The sequence below is a fragment of the Ips typographus genome, linkage group LG8 (assembly GCF_016097725.1).
Source record: "Ips typographus isolate SLU linkage group LG8, UJ_Ityp_2.0, whole genome shotgun sequence".
Classification (NCBI taxonomy): Eukaryota; Metazoa; Arthropoda; class Insecta; order Coleoptera; family Curculionidae; genus Ips; species Ips typographus.
The window spans coordinates 7696746-7715620 of record NC_138429.1 but is presented as its reverse complement, the minus strand read 5'-3'; the positions used below and the strand labels follow the sequence as shown (position 1 = coordinate 7715620).

Here is an 18875-nt window from a genome sequence, read left to right as displayed (position 1 = left end):
ATTGAAGCTACTCCTCTGTCGCAAGTAATACAATTTTAAGTTCATCCTCAAATATTTATAATTAATTGCAACCAGACGGCTTAATTATAATAATAATAATAATAATAATAATAATAATAAAACTCCTTTATTCTATTTGACATACATAATTGAAGGTTTCCATCCAATGGAAAAATCAATGGTTTTCGTATCGGACAGTCAGGTAAACTGAATAATAATGTCTCGTAAAAAATACCAATAAATTACCAATAATCATCGGTGTACGTCACCTTCAAAGGTATACGACATGCAATGGGTGCAACGTAACATTGACCTCCGCACTTGCATACCTTAGCAACCGTACCTCAGTTAATTATTGGTTTTTAAATACTCGACAATACACAAAACCATATCGATAACCAATGACGCAGGTTCGTCATTACGTGATTTTAATTAAATCTCCGTTCAGTCAGACAAAAACCAGTTAATTGTATTCATAATTTGTAAAAATGTGTTGCTTTGATAACTTTTCCAGAACTGTGCAATAAAGTAGGTCAATACCAAAAACTGGGTTAGAAGTAAAAACAAAAGTTTCTTTCAGCAAGATTGTTATGGTTGAAATAATGGAAAGGCCAGTAAAGAAAAAAAAACAGTTCAACTTAATGGGCCGTATCTGAATTAATTAATCGTATTGGGATTAAAACAATTACATTTTAACATACAAAGTATGACCTAAAAACTGTTTTTTGGTATAAAACAACACTCTTTAGGCAATTAATAATAAAAACAAACCAGAATTAATTGAGGAAGTTAACGAAAAATGATAAAGTCGAGCTAAACACGATCCCTTGCAGAACATATAAATTATATGCGATATAAAAATGTAATAAACCTCGCCATAAACAAAAGATAAGCAAGTGTAACTAGTCTGCATATTTTATTCCGATTTGTTCTGATAAGAAACATGTTGTTACTATAGACACTATACAGGATGATCCAAAGATGATTTCAAGGGCTGTCCTGGCTGTTGAATTGTAAACCGTCAAACTGCCGTTGTCATTGTCTGTTATAGTTTAGACATATTCAAACATGTTGTTAAATGTTTAATTTGGTTGAAATGTTACTAAATATACGGTGTGTCTAAAATGTGCGGAAAAATTGTTTTAGAGTCTTTTACAGGAATTACAATGTTAACCAACCCAAGCTGTTAACAAATGCTATTTAAAAACTTCCTGTACACCATCCCTAGTAAAAAGTGTACAATTTTTTACTTTTTTAACTATTTTTTTTAGAAATATTAGGAATGCACTATTTTAGTACGTAACACAACAAAAACCGTGGTACAGTATATTTATTACTGAATATGCATTTGGCATGTAGATGTGTCAAAAGCAATTGTGCAAATTGCACGTATATTCAGTCAGTTGGTAGGAAATTCATAGAATAGAAATGACTTCATAAAGACTTTGAAGCTAAAAAAGCTGTTTTTCTTTTGTAGATTGGTTTCTTATCCTCCAGTTTCCTACCAAATTATCATTATTGATTTGTTTATTCGAATATTTTCATGGTTATTCTAATCTTTTCTCCAAGTACACAAACCAAAACAATTGTGATCTTAATCTTTTATCACCGAAAGTAAATTTTGTTCAAAATTTGTTTAGGTATTCAAAACATAATAATTGAGATAAAGCAGCAATTAAATCAGAGTACTAACAGTTATTACTATATAGTATAAATATGGCAAACACTTCTAAAATTAATTGTATGAATGAAATTCATAGTATCCAGTGGAAGAAGAAAGTTTTTCTTTATTAGGAATTATTGAAAGACAAAATACGTTTTGTTTTCTTCCAAGCTTTAATATTTAACTGTTGCATGTCGTTTTCAGCATTATAAGGCAAATTATACTGTCACAGGGGCGCTTTTCTACAGAGGAGTGTGGCGTGCAGGTAAGCACGACTGTATTCAACGTGTTCCTAGTAATTTTCTACAATAAAGGCCACTCTCTCGAGACTGTAATTTTTGACTATGTGGGATGCATTTAAGGGCGTGGCTAGAGCTTCGTCTGAATTTCACTTAAATCTCTACAAAAAAAAAACTCAATTTCATGCGAGACAAAGCTTGTGCATTGTCTCCAACAAGAGGTCATTCAAACTCGTATACATGTCAGACCTTGTCACAAAACGACAAGAAAATTACCCGCTTAGTTATTGTTATGTGGGTTTAAATCACAATTTACGACGCGCTTGTGGTGTATTTTTGGCGCAAAAGAAATTAAAGTTATTATTCAATTTCACGTAACGACGAAGTCAGCCTTTAAACGCGAGATTGTACTTTCGACGACCATTTAAAAGTAAAAGGACAAACGTCATTCGTGGCTGAACGAAAGTACCACCGGGCCGAATAAGAACGAGGTCGTTCGGTACTGCCGCTTACGACCTGGCGATTGTAAACTGAAATCGGTTTACGCACACTTCCTCGTTTTGCGGATTTTTTACAATGTCACGTCCCTATTGTTTCGGCATTTTCACGTGCATAATGTCTTCATTTTGAGGTTTCCTGTTCGCCTTTAAAGTAAAAAGTTGTCACTGACCGGTTTGCATGATTGATTTATTATCATTTTGTTCCATAATGATTGCTTCTCTGTGTCTTTTTTTAAACTATTCTTATTCCAACTTTTGTTTTTACTTTTATGACACTTTTTTTATACATTTTCACTTCGTTTTATAAAAGTTTTTGTTAATCCTGATTCTTACTCACAGTGCCTGACTAAATTTTAACTACCTTTTAAGTGTTTAAGATTGCCAACTTAAAACAACAACCACAAAAAAGTGTTTATTAAATTAGGTAGGAAGTAGGACAAAAATAATTGGTAAAGAAATTTAAAAATATAAAAAGTTACCTTAAAGTACAATGAACTATACACAATTGTACACACATAACATATAAATTCACTTTTTTACATAAAAAATTTATGTTTTTCACATTATCAAGACGTTTTATGTGTATAGGTTGACCGGTTATTTTACTATGGTTTATCGCTTTTCGGTTGTGTGTGTGTATATCAAGGAATCTGGACGGAATGTCAGGAATTCTGTTATGGTTTTTTTGTTTGAACTATAGTGTAGTAAAGAAAGGTCAAGAAAATATAATAATAATTCTTATACAGGGTGGTCCAGTTTTAAATGTCAATAATTCACCATTCGATAGCCCATCAAAAAATAAGTTAACATACATTATGTCATTTTCCTGAAAAATGCTTCCCAAGGAAAAAATACAGTCCATAAAAGTTTAGTTTAAAAAATCGGTTTCTTGTCATAACTGTCAGACCGCTGGAGCAATATTTTAATCAAATTTAGAACAAATATATGTGCAATTAATACTCATTATGTGATGTTAATGACGTTTGTCGAAACTGTCCAGTGATGTAAATACAGAAAGATGGTTTCCATTTTTCTGCTTTATTCTCTACGTCACTGTATATTTTTCAAAAATATTTTTTTACTTCACTTGTTCAATTTGACAAAATAAGTATCTCTTATAAAATTCTGATTTGAACCTTTTTTACGAGATAATTGAGTTATTACGTTCAAAACAAACCCAACCCAACTTAAAAGTTTTCTTGAAAACAGTGAAAATTCACTTAAGAAGCTTAAAAAAACGTCTTTGTAGATAGTTTTCATAGTTTTCAGACAAATTGAAAGACTTTAGTTTTGAAAATTGACTTAGAAACCAGTAAATTTACTTTGAAACGGTGAAAATTGACTTGAGAGGCTTAAAAATTGTCTTTGTTACCAGTTTTCAGACAAATTGAAAGACTTTAGCCTTGACAATTGACTTGGAAACTGTGAAAATTGACTTTAGAGGCTTAAAAACTGTCTTTGTAGTCAGTCGTTATAGTTTTCAGATAAGTTGAAAAACTTTAGTAGTGAAAATTGACTTGTAGCCATGAAAAACTACTTTATCTAGAATTTTTGACTACAAATTCACACATTTCAACCTTGAAAATTGACTTGGACACCAAAAAGTGACTCTGTACCAATGAAAAGTGACATAAAAAGCTTAAAATTTGCACTTAGTTAAAAAAACACTAAGCATGCACTAAGTTTTCATAATTTGAAAATACATTTCAATATTTTAGTCTTGAAAATAGTCTTAAATACAGGATATTGACATTAGATTCATGAAAATTGACTTGAAGACTAACTTTTCAAGTTTTCTTACTTTGCTTTTTATTTTCTTAGAATTCTGGACTATTTTTAGGGCTTTAAAACTGCTTTCAGCTTGGAAAATCAAGTACCTATTAGGGATATTTTCACCAAGTTTTTGACATAGCAGACTTAAAAAACTATTTTAACATTTTCCATAGGCTTAAACATGCCATTTCACGCTTTGTCAGTATTAAATTGACTTCTAGACGCTTCACTGTGATTTAAGACTGAAAAAACCGAATTTTAAACTATTTTTTATAGTAAAAGTTATGTTTCAGACTCTTCATTGATGAATGTAAACAATTTTGGCATTAAATGCTACGATATTAGTCTTGAACGCTAATTTTTAGAATTAAATTAGTCTGGAAATTCGGACTGTTGCCAGTGTTTAATTGAATAAAAAAAAAGTTTGAATTGAATAATCAGTTTTACACTACCTATAGTCAAAAAAATTGAACGCCAGGAAACATTAGTCCAAAAATCCTGTTTTTTGACTATTGAATATTTAGTGTCAAAAATTAACTCGTAAACCTCACAGATGACCATATTTGAATACTTTTGAACCATTTTAAAGTAAAAAACACAATAACCCAAGTATACATTTTTGTCAATTTTGAATAACATCACAGACAAGCTAATATATAACATTGGAGGTTTGTGTCTTCCTTAGGAAGCGTTCTTCAGGAAAATGACATAATGCATGTCAACTTATTTTTTGATGGGCTATCGATTGGTGAATTATTGACATTTAAAACTGGACCACCCTGTATGACTTACTGCATTTTTATATGGTCTGTCCCTTCACAATTTATAATGCAATAGTGTTTTTACTACTAAACCCTCTCCCCTACCCCACAAATCTGATACTAATTGCTCTAGTAAAGATAATGCTCACTTTTCATAAATACTGTTTTAGCCAAAGTTTATTACAGTTTGGGCAGATACGTTACCGTTTAGTTTTTTCTGTATTTATCCTATTTGGTCCATATTCGGTGTCTGTTTTTATTATCCACTGATTTCCCCTCCTGAAGTATCAGAAGTTTCTCGTATGGTGGCATCATAGGACAATTTTGCCTATTTGTCATTCTAGAGTGCAAGTTGTGGATCGGTGGCTTAACAAAAATAGAAATCCAATACGAGTGCATGTTTTGAATAGACAGGCATACATTTAAACGTTAATACCAACTTAAAAAAAACAAACCGACACACTGGGTGCACTCAAACTTAAATAAACATGGTTGATTTCTAGTTCGTACTTTTCACACCCTCCATATATATCTTCGGGTCGTAAACGTTATTTACGCCTTCGTAATTGGTTTCGGATTCCACTGCTCTGGTTTCGTGTTTCGACCCTTGAAGCGCATCGATTTGCATCTCCTATCGTTCCTAATTGAAACGTACACCGATGGTTGTCAAGAAAAGTTGACTTTGGGCGTTTAAATGATTGACGCGATAGCAAAACGGAAAACAATGCTCAAAACCCGGAGGCCGGTAATTTATCAGCTAACTGTTAAAACGCGAGGCTTTAACATGACTTCGGACACCTGATAGAAGAGAAACGGTTGGTTTGATTGTTGTTATGAATATCAATCATGTTCGTGCTCACGGCCGTTTTCCGATTATTGCTCGAGGATCTGATTTAAAGCTGGTTTACTTTATCGTTCTTCAAAGTACACGGTGTGTTGGTTTGGTAACAGGTGCTTGTCTTTAACTCCCATCAAAACGATTCTACGAAACGATTACTCAAATATTAGGTAACGTTTTGCGATGGATATGTACGATGTCTGATAATAATAGTGTTCTGGTATTCTAGTAGTCAGTTGTTCTAAGAAAGTTGTAGTAGCGTAAATAATAGATATGTCCGTTGTGAAATTTAAGACGATAGATTCCCTTATAATGTGTTGTTGAACCATATCCCACTCTTACAACAAAGTTGATTTTCTTCAAAAAGTTGGAACACTAATTTCCAGTCCAATTAATATTGCTTCAGTAGTCTAAGGTAATTGCACAACTTTTTCTTCCAAATCAGGTGCAGAAGCACCTGTCTCCGGAAGCTTCTTCTTCATTAACTATGTCTTCGATTGAAAGTGTTATGCAATCAGTTCAAGTACATCGTTTTTATAAATTAACATCTTCCCCAGCTTTTTTTTTCAGCTATTAGCAGATGATTTGTGCATTGGTGTGCATGTGATGACAATTCTCAACAGTTTTCAGAACACTATCAAATTAACAAGACTTTCTAGAATTACCAAAAGACCATATTCAAAGGAACAGTATCAAAGTTGGATGCCTAACAAAACTAGTTTGGCCTCTTTTAGCATCTATTCTACTAAATGTAAACAGATACGAATTTCTAGTTTTTTTTCATAGGACACAAATGGTGAAGTTCTAAATAGTGTTTGTGATGGAATTCATTCAGTGACAGTGTTGACTTTCCAAACTTTTAGTTTCTCTATCTCGGTAATTATTTGGATGGTAGAAATAGTAAAAAACTCAATTTACTTCTCTGTTTTTCTTAAGGTAGCAAGCCTACCAAATGGTCTCATTCAGACGATAATAAAAGTTTATTTGCTTTTAATAAACATTTATCTGATTTTTTTTTACTATCTTTATGTATTTTCTAATACGCCCATTATAAATTAAAGTCTATTTGCTAATTGATTTTTAAGGGCTTGTGAGTATTTTGTTAGGTTAGGTTGAAGCTGAACTTCAATTAAACAATACTTACCCATGGTAAGAGGGTGCAGGAACATCGATGGTGTGCGAAGCAGTTCTTTTGCGATCACCGGCCATATCGGCCAACCGGGCAAAATCGGTATCCTGATCGGCTAAACGGGCGGACTTGCGCGATTCCAGCAAACGCACCTCTTCCAGTTTCTTTTGGACCTCGAACGGATCCTGGAAAAATAAAAAACAGCTGGTAAAAATTGCGAATGTCGCCTTGAATCGTTCTGCTTTTACAACGCAACAAAAAGGTCAAACATAATGACGCCGTTCGTGATGATTGCCGGCTGTGCGACTAGTTTGACTTTGACTGTAAGTACTAAGTACATAATGTACTATCCGTTTCGGATCTGTGTTTCGTAATACGCGTGGTACCAAATCAGTAATTTAATCCTAATAGTTTTACGAAGCAGGAAAGCCAGAAAGTACTGTTAAACCTTAATTTGCAAGGACCCAAGTGTACAGGTTCTGATTCCGTTAGGTCGCATGTAAGAACTGCCGTAGTACCTCGCATCGGCAGCGGTTCCGCTTTAGCAACAAATTTTTTATTATTACTGCCAATAAGCAGCGTGTGGTACCGCATAGTTAGTAGGTAACTAGGTCGTCACTTGTATCTACAGAACCAAGGTGATACAACAAAAGGTCAGGTTAAACGAGGGAAACCCACGACAATTTTGTCCTGATGCAAGGTTGATGATGACGTATATTACGAAACAGCTACCTAAAAAATTGTGCCAAATATTCAGTCCAGTTGATGCGACCGCTATTTTTATTAACCTCAATTCCCCCCTTAGATGGCGATGGTACCAGTCATTTCTTGCGGGTGAAAGTGTGACGGTTTTTTAACAGCTGATTAACATTTTACGACCGTAGTATTGTCAATTAGTTGCGTAAGCGACCTTCACCATAACACAACCAACCTTATCGCTACGAGATAATGCCACAGACAGACTTAATAATCGTTTGGCAAACAAACAGGGGAATAAAAAATATCGTTTTCCACATACTTCCTGAATTTTGCTTGAAAATAGTTAATACTTTACCAGATTCTTTCTGAATATTACCGGATAATTAAATAATTACAATTTGATCCATGTTGTCAAGAGAGTTTAATAATAAAATAACAAAACAACGGTACATTTGTTCTTGATATTCTTACGGTAAACCACTGTGTGTGTGTGTGTTAGTAAAAAGCCTTTCTGGCCTTCGTTTTGTTAAATTACTCATAAGTAAACAGCGATTACTACATCGTTTGCGTAACTGATTGGTTACGCTTAACATTTCAATTTTTCATGTTTTATTATTGGAGAACCCTTTGCTCACGACTTAATCGTGTAATAACGTTACAAAATCAAATGCATTTTATCTGCATGATTGGTGCTAAAATCTCTACTTAACCACTATTTGTTCCAACAGATGATTTATATTTATTTTCCAGTTCAACTGCAAAAAAAGATGAATTAAAGCCGTAAATTCATTGAATCACAACAACCTTACATGGCAAAATCCGTATGTTTATAAATGATGACATCTAGAGTGAAATCCATTAATTAGATCAAGAATGCACTTCTTCATGACTGATTTTCAAAAAGTAATAAATCTTCCCTTCTCTTTTGATGGTTTCTTTCGTGATTTGATTTGAGTTTTCTTGAAACACTATATTATTTTTAAATATCAACATCAATGAATGTCATTCAGTGTAGACAGTGTACAGTCTGTTACGGTTCAATTTCTTCATTAGCTTAACTCATCTGTTTTTGACTTAATTAGTTAGAATTTATTCTGGTTTCACACTTATTATAAAGTTTAAATTATTATAAATTACAATTGACTTTTGTTCTTTTGTGGATGAAAAAGTGATCTGAAATGAGTGATCTTTCCGGACTATTTAAACTCGGGGAAGCCATTTTGACTGTCCATTTGACTATTGCACTCCTCTAAAATCACAGCCACTTAGGAGGCTCGACTTTAACTCATTGTGAGGATTTAGAGTGTGTACTGAATTTTACTTTTACTGTTTTAATACCCAAATCATAGGATTTCAAAAAAGTTAAGCCATATAATTCTGCTTCTTCTTCATTCCTAACCTTGGAAACTGCTGCTCCGCAGTCAAAATATTCTTCTTCCAATTGACCTTTTGCCCACAATCTTTCCCTCTGGGTTATTAAGTGCAGTATATCATATTTTAAACCCTGCATTATTTGACCCAGCTAGGTGATCTTTCTCCTCTTCACTTCCTTCAACACTTCCAACTCTTTATTCATTCTGGTAAGCACTTCTAAGTTGGTCATGTGTTCAGAAACTGTCAGTACATCTGAAGGTTTTCCACTTTTAGGTCTCCCATTTTCACAAGAGCTAGTTGACTGAACCAAAGTTGCTTATTGATCTGATTTTATTATTACTTTTACAGTTTACTTTGGTTCATATGCTCTAACCAACTTTACGTATAGTAAGTGAATTGTCACACTTTGAAGAAGACAATGATTTTGTTGTTCAGAGTGAACCAAATTTCGAAAAGTTGTTAATGAAGTTGTTCGTTTCTATGATGAACACATTGTTGACATCATCGTTATCGTCACGGTCGTTGTGTAGAGAAACAATTGATTTTCCCAACCTTGTCGGCAAATATTTACCCGACCAAAATCCATTTTTCATTGCCTTCCAAATTAAACCGATCTGGGTTAAAGGGTGCGACACGATTCAAACGAGAGGGGAGCGTCGAATGAAAACCGGGTCACAACTCGCCATTGTCCATCACGGTTTTCCATTACGCAACGCGAAAAGCCGAAAATAACTCATACAGAGTGTGGCAGGAATAATCACAATTAAATCAACAGAGCTAAAGCAAGCGCGTCGATCGACCCAGATTGTTGTTGGTAGAAGTGGGTCAACGAAAAGTCTCTCTCTCTCTCTCTAAATCTAACCTGCGTCGCAAGCTTAAAATAAGGTACCTTTAATAGGCATGCGCGACTTTGAGAGAATGTGACGTTCTCTTGGTCGACGACGTAATAAAGCCGACCTATATATTTTCCCTACTATGCTAACAACTTGCGATTTCAACGAAAAGAACTATTGTTTGTTGCGTTGTTCAGTGAAAGTTAGTCCATATACACAGGGTGGTTGCAACAGTCGTAACGTTTTCATTGACCTAGTGGCCCGCAAACGCGCGCGTATTTCGCACATTCTTCTACTGCTAATTAAACGACGCCATCGCATCGTTTCGCCTAAATTAGAAAACGAACCCGAGAAAATCTTGTATTTTGTTTACGCATCTGTGACCAGCGGAATGTATGCTGGTAGTCGTTGTACATGACCCATTTATTATACCAATGAAAACCACCGTTGTTGGGCTTACGCCATATTGGCCAAGTGGTATCGTCGAGCTTTAGTATACATTCCGGTATTGTCCGCGATGTTTAATCGACCATAGCTGCTGTTTCCGACTTAGGTATACCTATGACCTCCCTTTGCTTTTTACGTGATGGAGAACGATTCGAATTCTAATGAGATTCCGTCATGGGAAACGTTTTACGCCTTAAGCCAAGATGTTTTTTGCTTTGAGGTCACGTTTTTCTAGTTTTCTTTCTATTCGATATTCTCTATGATTTTTAAATCACTTTTCATTGTAAACAAATTGGTTAAGATAAAATTGTTACTTATTTAACTTTAAATTAAATAAAACTTTAACAAAAAAAACATGTTAAAATAAGCATACTGCCTCAAAACCAACTGTGATATCTCAGTGTGTCAACTGACAAAAGTAGAATCCAGTAACTAAAGATGAGTAATGAATTTAATGAATTAAAATATTTTCTCAAATTTAACTCGTTTGCAAAATTCTAAAACTTTAATTCTAGCTAACGTTCCAAAATAATATTAGAATCAGTAAAACTCCTCACTCATCATTCACATCACTCATAAAGACAATCCAACGATTTAATTATTTCTTAAATTAACAGTAAAATTAGTATTTTACTAATTTTGAAGAATAATGAATGCGTTTGACCATGATTTACAAATATTCAATTTTTTCGAAGACGGTTTTCCGAAGAAAGTGCATGAAACGAGGAGTAACCTAAAAATTAGGAAAACCCTAGTAAAGTATTACCTAATAATATTTCTGTACAAACGGGCATTAGAGTATTACTACTTTCTTCTTAGTATTAGTCAATTTTTGTAGAAGGAAAATTTGATTAACAATTAATTTAATTGATCTCAAAAAGTCAGAAAGTGATGTTTTTCAAATAGAACACCCCTATTTTCATAATTTTATTCTATTTTCTGTAAAATTTGGGTAAGTTAGTATTAGGCATTACATACTAATAAATTGTATTTTTCTAATTATGGCATATAAAGTGACACTTTTCAAAACTGATTAGAGTGACAAAACGTTTTACTTTATGTAACTAGTTATGAAAAGTTCATTTCATCACTCCCTGTTTTTATGCATTTCCGTAGAAACATATGGGCGACATCCATCATAACATGTCGTTGTCACAGTTTATACAAGGTGCTATGAAAGTGAATATTTGTGTTAAATCACTTTAAAAGATGGTTTTCACAGCTTTTTGGTCAAAATTAGAAAAAATTATGTATGCAACACGTTTCGAAAATGTCTTATTGTGTAACTCATTCAAATTGTTACTTGTTACTTGTTAAAACATTCATTCGTTACACAAAATCGATCTTTTCGTAACTGGTTACATAAATAGCTATTAAACAACTACCTTTCATATTTAATGAACGGTGTGGGTGGCTAACCCTGTATAAAGTGGTTGAAAGAAAATTTCAAATTGATATATTGTCACTCTGTAACTTTCAAAATAACTGAGCTGGGCTGTTGAAGGGTAAACTGTCAAAATCAGACTTCATTCCATTTAAGATTCTTATTGTAGCCGATATGTGAGTGGTTCAAATAAAATTTCAAAGGCTACAAATAATTAATATTTTACTTATACACAACTTCATGTTCCTGATGATGAATGTGCTCTTTTTCAAAACATGTTGAGCAGAATTTCATGATCCTTGAATTAACTTTGTAGAGAGGACCGTGTTTAGAAATGCCTCAGTCTTTAGAATTTGTAAAAATATAGTAAAATTCCTTGAAAAGCTGAGAATTTACCATATTTTTGTTTTGGTAGGGATATCAGAGAAATAGTTGTTGAGAAATATTGTAAATGATAGTGTAACTTGACTGATTTGGGATCAAAAGATATTATACAGGGTTTCTAAAAAGTCTTAAAAGGAATATTGCAAATATCTCGAAAACTGCTGATTTTATTTTTCTCAAAATTGTTATAGTAAATAACAGCGCATGACGTGAGGGTGAAATGAGGTTCGCAAGTATACAGGGTCAGTCACAAAGTATACCAACTTTCTTAATTCAAACCTAACACACTGTATATTACTTCAGATTTTAAGAGTACTTATAAAGGCCTATTCAACGATATACGATTTTATTATTATTATTTTTTTTTGTACCTACCTATAACAATGATAGGTGTAACAATGACAGCTAACGTCAATATAATGTTAAATTAATTGGCAAATTTTCCTATTACTTAAAATGGTGTTTTTGAGTGAGAAGGAAAAGACTGACATCTTAAGTATCCTTCTCACTCAAAAACACCATTTTAAGTAATAGGAAAATTTGCCAATTAATTTAACATTATATTGACGTTAGCTGTCATTGTTACACCTATCATTGTTAAAGGTAGGTACAAAAAAAAAAAAAAAAAAAAAAAAATCGTATATCGTTAATTGGCCTTTATGAGTACTCTTAAAATCTGAAGTAATATACAGTGTGTTAGGTTTGAATTAAGAAAGTTGGTATACTTTGTGACTGACCCTGTATACTTGCGAACCTCATTTCACCCTCACGTCATATTTACTTTAACAAGACGCAAATTTTGAGAAAAATAAAATCAGCAGTTTTCGAGATATTTGCAATATTCCAGACTTTTTAGACACCCTGTATATAGAATTTTATGTAAAACTAGTAGTTTTGAACCAAACCCAATTACAAATACAACTATTACCAGTTGCTCAATATGTAAAAACCCATACATACAATATAGTTGTTATCTAAGTCAATAATCAAGTATTATAAAGTCAGCACTGATTGTACAAAGACCTTAAAAACGGCTTTACTGTTCAAACATCGGTAAAATGACCGAGAGGTGTGTCCAAACCGCTTGACATCATGTTAAAACTCAATTTCAAGACCCGAAAAATGTTCCGTTACTTCTCTTAGCAGGTCGGTTTACCAGATTTACTTGCCGGTGATTTATCCTGATTTGAAATCAATAGCGTGTTGTTCGTTTATGTGTCGTCGGTTTCAACCGGTTACTGCCAGCTGGATCTCAATATGATTCCCCCCTTTTTAAACAACCCTTAGTAATGGAATGGGGAAAGAGCGAAAAACCGGTTTTCCCGCTTGTAGATGCATTACATTTTACAGGATCCTAGGTTGCCATTTATGTTTGAACCTTTTGGAGTTTGGTGGAAGTTTCTTTGTTTCTACACTCTATCCAGACTGGATAGTGGAATAGCGTTGGCAACGCTGTTTTATTGGATCCACGGGGCACGTGTTGCCCAAAATAAGTAGGTCGCAGGTCGATACTGAATCGGGTCGAACGCGTGCTGTTCCGGGATTGCCGCCGGGTTTCTAGGGCAACTGGACCCGCGTCCCGTTTAACGACACTGCAAGTGCCGCTTTCAAACTAACAGCTTTGCCAAATGCGCATGTTTATCGTCATTTTCCGATATTTTTAGCAAAGGAAGAACGGTCACACAACGCTAGATCGGGCAATCTGGATGGATTGAGAAGAAACACCAGAAGCGATGTCGTAAGTTAAAAAACAAACGCAAACCGATGGGAAGAAAAGATGTGCCAACGGCCATTCTAAGGCAATCGCTTGCCGGTTTTGAAATTGTTAACCGTACAAATTCAAGCGCCTTGGACTTTCACTAGTTTCTGAAAATTCCGAGGAACGACCCACTTTTGTGTGATATTTGCAAAATGTCGCCGTTCAATGAAAAAAAGCAGCTAAGGCAATTTGCAAAGTTTCAATTTGGTTTGGCTGTCGAAGTCATGGTAAATCGCGCCCTAAATTTGCAATAAGTAATAAAAGTACTAATTTGGTAACTACAGGAATGTCATGCCGCATTTGAACATTTTAAAAATACATATGAAATAGTCATCTGACTATCATTTTGCAGTGTAAGGTGGTTCACAACTATATTTGGTATTATTGGTTTTACATGACGTAAAATTCTAATAGCCTGTAAATGACTCAAATCCTAAACTATCTCATTGATTAACAAAGATTAGATAAAACATGAACAAACTTGAAAATTAAAACTTATGTACTATAATACTTTATTTATTCCTTTGTCAAAAACTAAAGTTGGTCTGATAAGTGTGGAATTTTAATCAAATATTACTTTGATATTGTAAATTGCGGGTTTTATACTTAAATTTGGTTATACATAGTTGGTTTTTCCTATTTTGATGGTTTGTCACTTTATGCCTTATTTTTCGGAAATTTCACTTATGTTAAGCTGACGGTTAAGGTGTATGAGTACTAAAACGGGGAATAACACACAGCCTAAAAGAAATGCCCATTATCAGGAGCTTATCCAATATTTAAACTTTTGTTTGCGGTTTTTCTACCGTAGACCGTAGATTTTCTTCTGTAGAAAACAGGAAACAACAATTGTGCTATTGTTGTGGAGAGCACATTCGTGGTTTTGGCATTGTATCGACGATATATTATAAAGGCCTGATAATAGGCTTTGTTTTTAGTGGTCTACAATAAAATCATAGTGAAAAAGACTGGGTGTTATTCCCTCTTCTGGTGTTTTTATTTTACCTTTCATCAGTCTTCTTTAACAGGAATTCTACTGGAACTTCACTGGAATAGCGAACAGTAGAAATGATTGTTCATCTATTTTTCTGTTGGTAATCGGCGAAAAACAATGCTCATTGATAATTTCTATAATTGGTGTGATTTTAAAGTTGCCTGTTCTGACAGAAGCGTAAAAATGGAATTTGAATTTCTTATTAATCAAGGGTTTTTATAAATAACACATGGATGTTCTGTCAACTAAAAGTTACATACCAATTTAAGTTTTTGTGTCTCTTGCCTTGATAGCTATCACAAAAAGAAGAAACGTTTATTAACCTAATATAATTCTGAACTGAAGAAAGAGAAGATATGAGTGACGTAGGTGAAGGACAATGAGCAGAATATATAGGATAGTAAAGAAGATTACAGTTTGTGTTATTAGTAAAAACCAACCAGTGAAATCACATTTAATATTCCATCAGAATTGTTATACCTGATCTAATACACGCATTTTCTTCTGAAGTATGAAACTCTCTTACCTAGAAAGGACCATGACCAATGGGTTAATCTTCGTTGAGCCACGTTTTGCCGGCATAGCCTTGGGTCAAAAAGAGAAGAGTTTCCTTATCTGTATATTTTACAACCCTCAAGCCTATAAACCTTTCACTTCAACCCAGTTTCCTATGAATATTATTCCTTAAGTTGATCATAATACCCCAGACCAAAGGTCTTGTTCCTTGTCATTGGCAATGGCAAATTATTTGACAATCCTCTGGGTTATAGGTTAGAATGGCTATAGGTTGTTGTGTGTTATTGACTTCCTCTAATAACTAAATAACTTTTCATCAATTGAGCAGTTGACTAGACATCTAAAAGACTTCAGTGATGCTAATTAGACACAATTTTTAGTATTTATTTCCTTGTTTTTATGGAACCATATTGAAGATATGTGATGTGAACAGAGGAGGAGAAAAGAAGAATTTTACAATTTACAACACTATTGAGTTTTTTTAGTGTTTTTTCTCGGTAATCCTTTTGTTTTGTAATGAAGAGATTAGATAAAGCTTTAACAAAGAAACTTACTTGGAGTTCAAAGTTTTTGTTCTTTGTTGGAAACTAATCTGACCATAAATTAAGGATTTTGCTGAATTTACTCTTCACTATGTTGGTAAGAGTTTACCGAAGCAGGTAATCTTATTTTTTTTAAGACGATAATTGGTTATTAAATCGCTATCGTGAAAGTAAAACAGGGAAAGTTGTGAAAGCAGCCTTGGCTTGTTCTAAGAGCGGTAACAGGTGGATCACTGCGCAATAGCACACGTAACCTGATTAGATGTAAATTTGAACAATAATAATTTGCTAAACAAGGAAGTGGTTGGCTTTGGTTAGCTTAAATGGCCATTCTCCATTTACAAACCGACACCGCATGACGATTACTATAATAAATGATTTTAAGGAATCTTGAACAGGGAGAATCTCTTGGGTAATGAATACTGAATAGTGAGCTAGGCTTTGACTAAATGAAGCTCTAAATAGATTCAAGTTACGTAAGGGTGTTGAGCAAATCGGATTATTGGCACGGTTCGACTTGATACACATCCAGATGGTTTCGTAACTCTCCGCGAAAAATCATGTCCTTGTCCAACATGCAATGTCTTGGCAAGTGCAGGCTTATGTATTATTTATTCCCCACTCAGATCGATAAAAATAATATCCTGCATGGGCGGCAGTTGAGTAAACAACAAATTATTTGCTGTAGTAAATGATACGTTGAGCCAATGACGTATCATTGTTTTTTCTCCTCAATTCAAATTCTTAGGACTATCAATGACGAACAACTGATAAAAGCCACGTAACAAAACCGTGGTTTTGCTGGGTTTTGGGCCATTTAAAACACATTGTCCTTATTGATAATAAACACTAACGACCTTATAAATACACCAATTATCGTTAAATTCTCGTTACAGAGATAAGGCCAAATCTGGTTGGGTCTTGTCTATAAGAGCAAACCGGCTGAACACCGGTAAATAAACAAAGCATTCTGGATGGTAAACTGGACTTAGATCCGGTCAGCGGTACGACCATTTACTAAAGTTATTGCGTAGTACTTACCTCAGTGCCGCTGGGATGAATTCTGATGATGACTTCATCAGTTTCTAGATGGTGTTTCATGACTTCCCCGCATACTTCACGGCCGTTAAACGTGACAAAACATTTCTGATGAGGTACCAATTCGGTACCTAAAACAGACTGAAATCCCGGACCGATTAAATCAGCTTCGAAGAATTCAGCTGTGGTACGTCCTAAGTTTCCTTGTCTCGAATCGAACCGTACCGAGTACCGGGTGTTTGGAGTTAAATTGATACAGTTACTGTTGTTTTCCACACTAGCGGGGGTTTTAACCGCTTGTATTACCCCCGAGTAGTACTTTCCGTCCTCACCAGGAGCACATACGCGAGTACCGATAATTGATCGCTTTGCGATCCGCTTTCCTGTAGACATTTTGATTATTCTACTTCTAAGTCCAATGAAGAATGAAGAAAACTGTTCACAAAACAACGTGGTCCGTAAAATAAAGTCTTCGGACCAATAACTTTTGAACGGATTCCTGTTTGTAACTAAAACACTCTACAGACACATCAAGAACCAATTCTATGATTTTGTTATCGTAGGATATGCACATACTTGAGAGCGAACGTCTGTCGTTGATAACACGCCAATCGAACGACTGAACAGCAACTAAACTCCGGCCGGCCGGCTTGTATAGCGATGCCGTAACAAGAACAGCTGATCGGCAACTCGTGCCGTCTTTGTTGCGCTTTCGATGGTACCAAACTTGAAAATGGTCGGACAAAAATCGTTGTTTGGTTTTCAGGTTCCCTATATTTTAATATCGGAGAAGCTTTACTTGATCAGGGTGAAATCAGCGCATTTTTATTATACTTATTTCCATAACTTTTGAAAGTATGATTAACATTTTGTTTTTTATTTCACCTGTCCAAACTTATAAACGCCAAATTGATCCATTCTAGTGGAATACGTAAAGTTGTAGTAAAATAGTGATTTTCACCAGTAATCCAGTAATGTAGAGCAAAAAATAGACAAAAAAATTTGCGGTAAATCCACTATTTTCTTCAGAAAATTGCCATAAAAGAACCACACTTTACAAGACAGGAAATCAGCTGTTCGGCGTTGTGTCGGTTCGATGTTGCCAAATTATCTCTGATGTGAGTGCCAATATTTGTTTATTGCAAATTTAGGAAACAAATATGCATTAATAACTCACCTAGACTAACCAAGTGCGAAAGTGATTCATCCACCCTTCTCGTAAACAAAGGAAATAGGCGGCAACTATGCTTTAACTTCATAATTGAAAGAACATTGTATGACATCTGACATACTGTCAAGTATCAGTTATCCTCTGTGAATTATCCGACGTTGCCAGAAGCTTTTTTTTCGTTATTACTTATAACGAATTTATAGTATAGGTGGCAAAGCTTGTTTTTATAAATTGTAACTAATTGTACAACTCATTGTGTAACAGCTATTTAAGCCTATATTTGACAACATCGCAGCAAGGTAAATTGTAGTTTCTCCACCAAATCATTGTAAGTTTTTGGATTTTTATCGGAGTTTTCTGAAGATTATTTCCTTCCTATCAATTTTGACCAATCGCTATCAAGAATTAGTATAACAAATGTAAATTTTAAGTGGAAAAATCACTTAACAACTGTCAACTTAGCTGTCAGCAGTTTTTCCGGAAAAAAGTTTGAAAAAATTGCACACTCCTCACAGCAACATAAAGAATAGTGTTACCCTTTCTAGCTTGAAAGTTATTGTTCTTATTAATTATTGTTCTTATTGTTTTAATTAAAATAAAATGTTTATTTAACTCAGGAAATAATCTTACCAAATATCCCTCGTGCATCTAATTTTTCCTGTGGAAAAATTGGAATACTCGTTTCTAAGTAATTTGTTTTAACAAATAGCATGAGCGAGAGTGGTTTTAAAAATCATCCGAGTCGAAGACGAGTGCGTTTTTCCGAATTTTTCCGGAAAAATTAAATGCACTAGGGATATTACCCCCGAAAATCGTGATTTTACCGCAAAT

At 34.2% G+C, this 18875-nt stretch overlaps 1 protein-coding gene across 2 annotated transcripts in view; it reads right to left on the bottom strand.

The window, feature by feature from the left end:
* The window catches only part of Glut4EF (Glucose transporter 4 enhancer factor), a 40246-nt gene extending 22736 nt beyond the window's left edge, over positions 1–17510 (bottom strand). For both annotated transcript variants that reach the window (XM_081984888.1, XM_081984889.1), the window contains exons 1-2: positions 16877–17510; positions 6919–7088 (exon numbers count right to left, since the gene is read on the bottom strand). In XM_081984888.1, the coding sequence (XP_081841014.1) occupies positions 6919–7088; positions 16877–17266 (560 nt within the window). In that variant the 5' untranslated portion in view covers positions 17267–17510. The remainder of the gene's footprint in view (positions 1–6918; positions 7089–16876) is intronic.
* Between the last annotated feature and the right edge of the window lie 1365 nt (positions 17511–18875).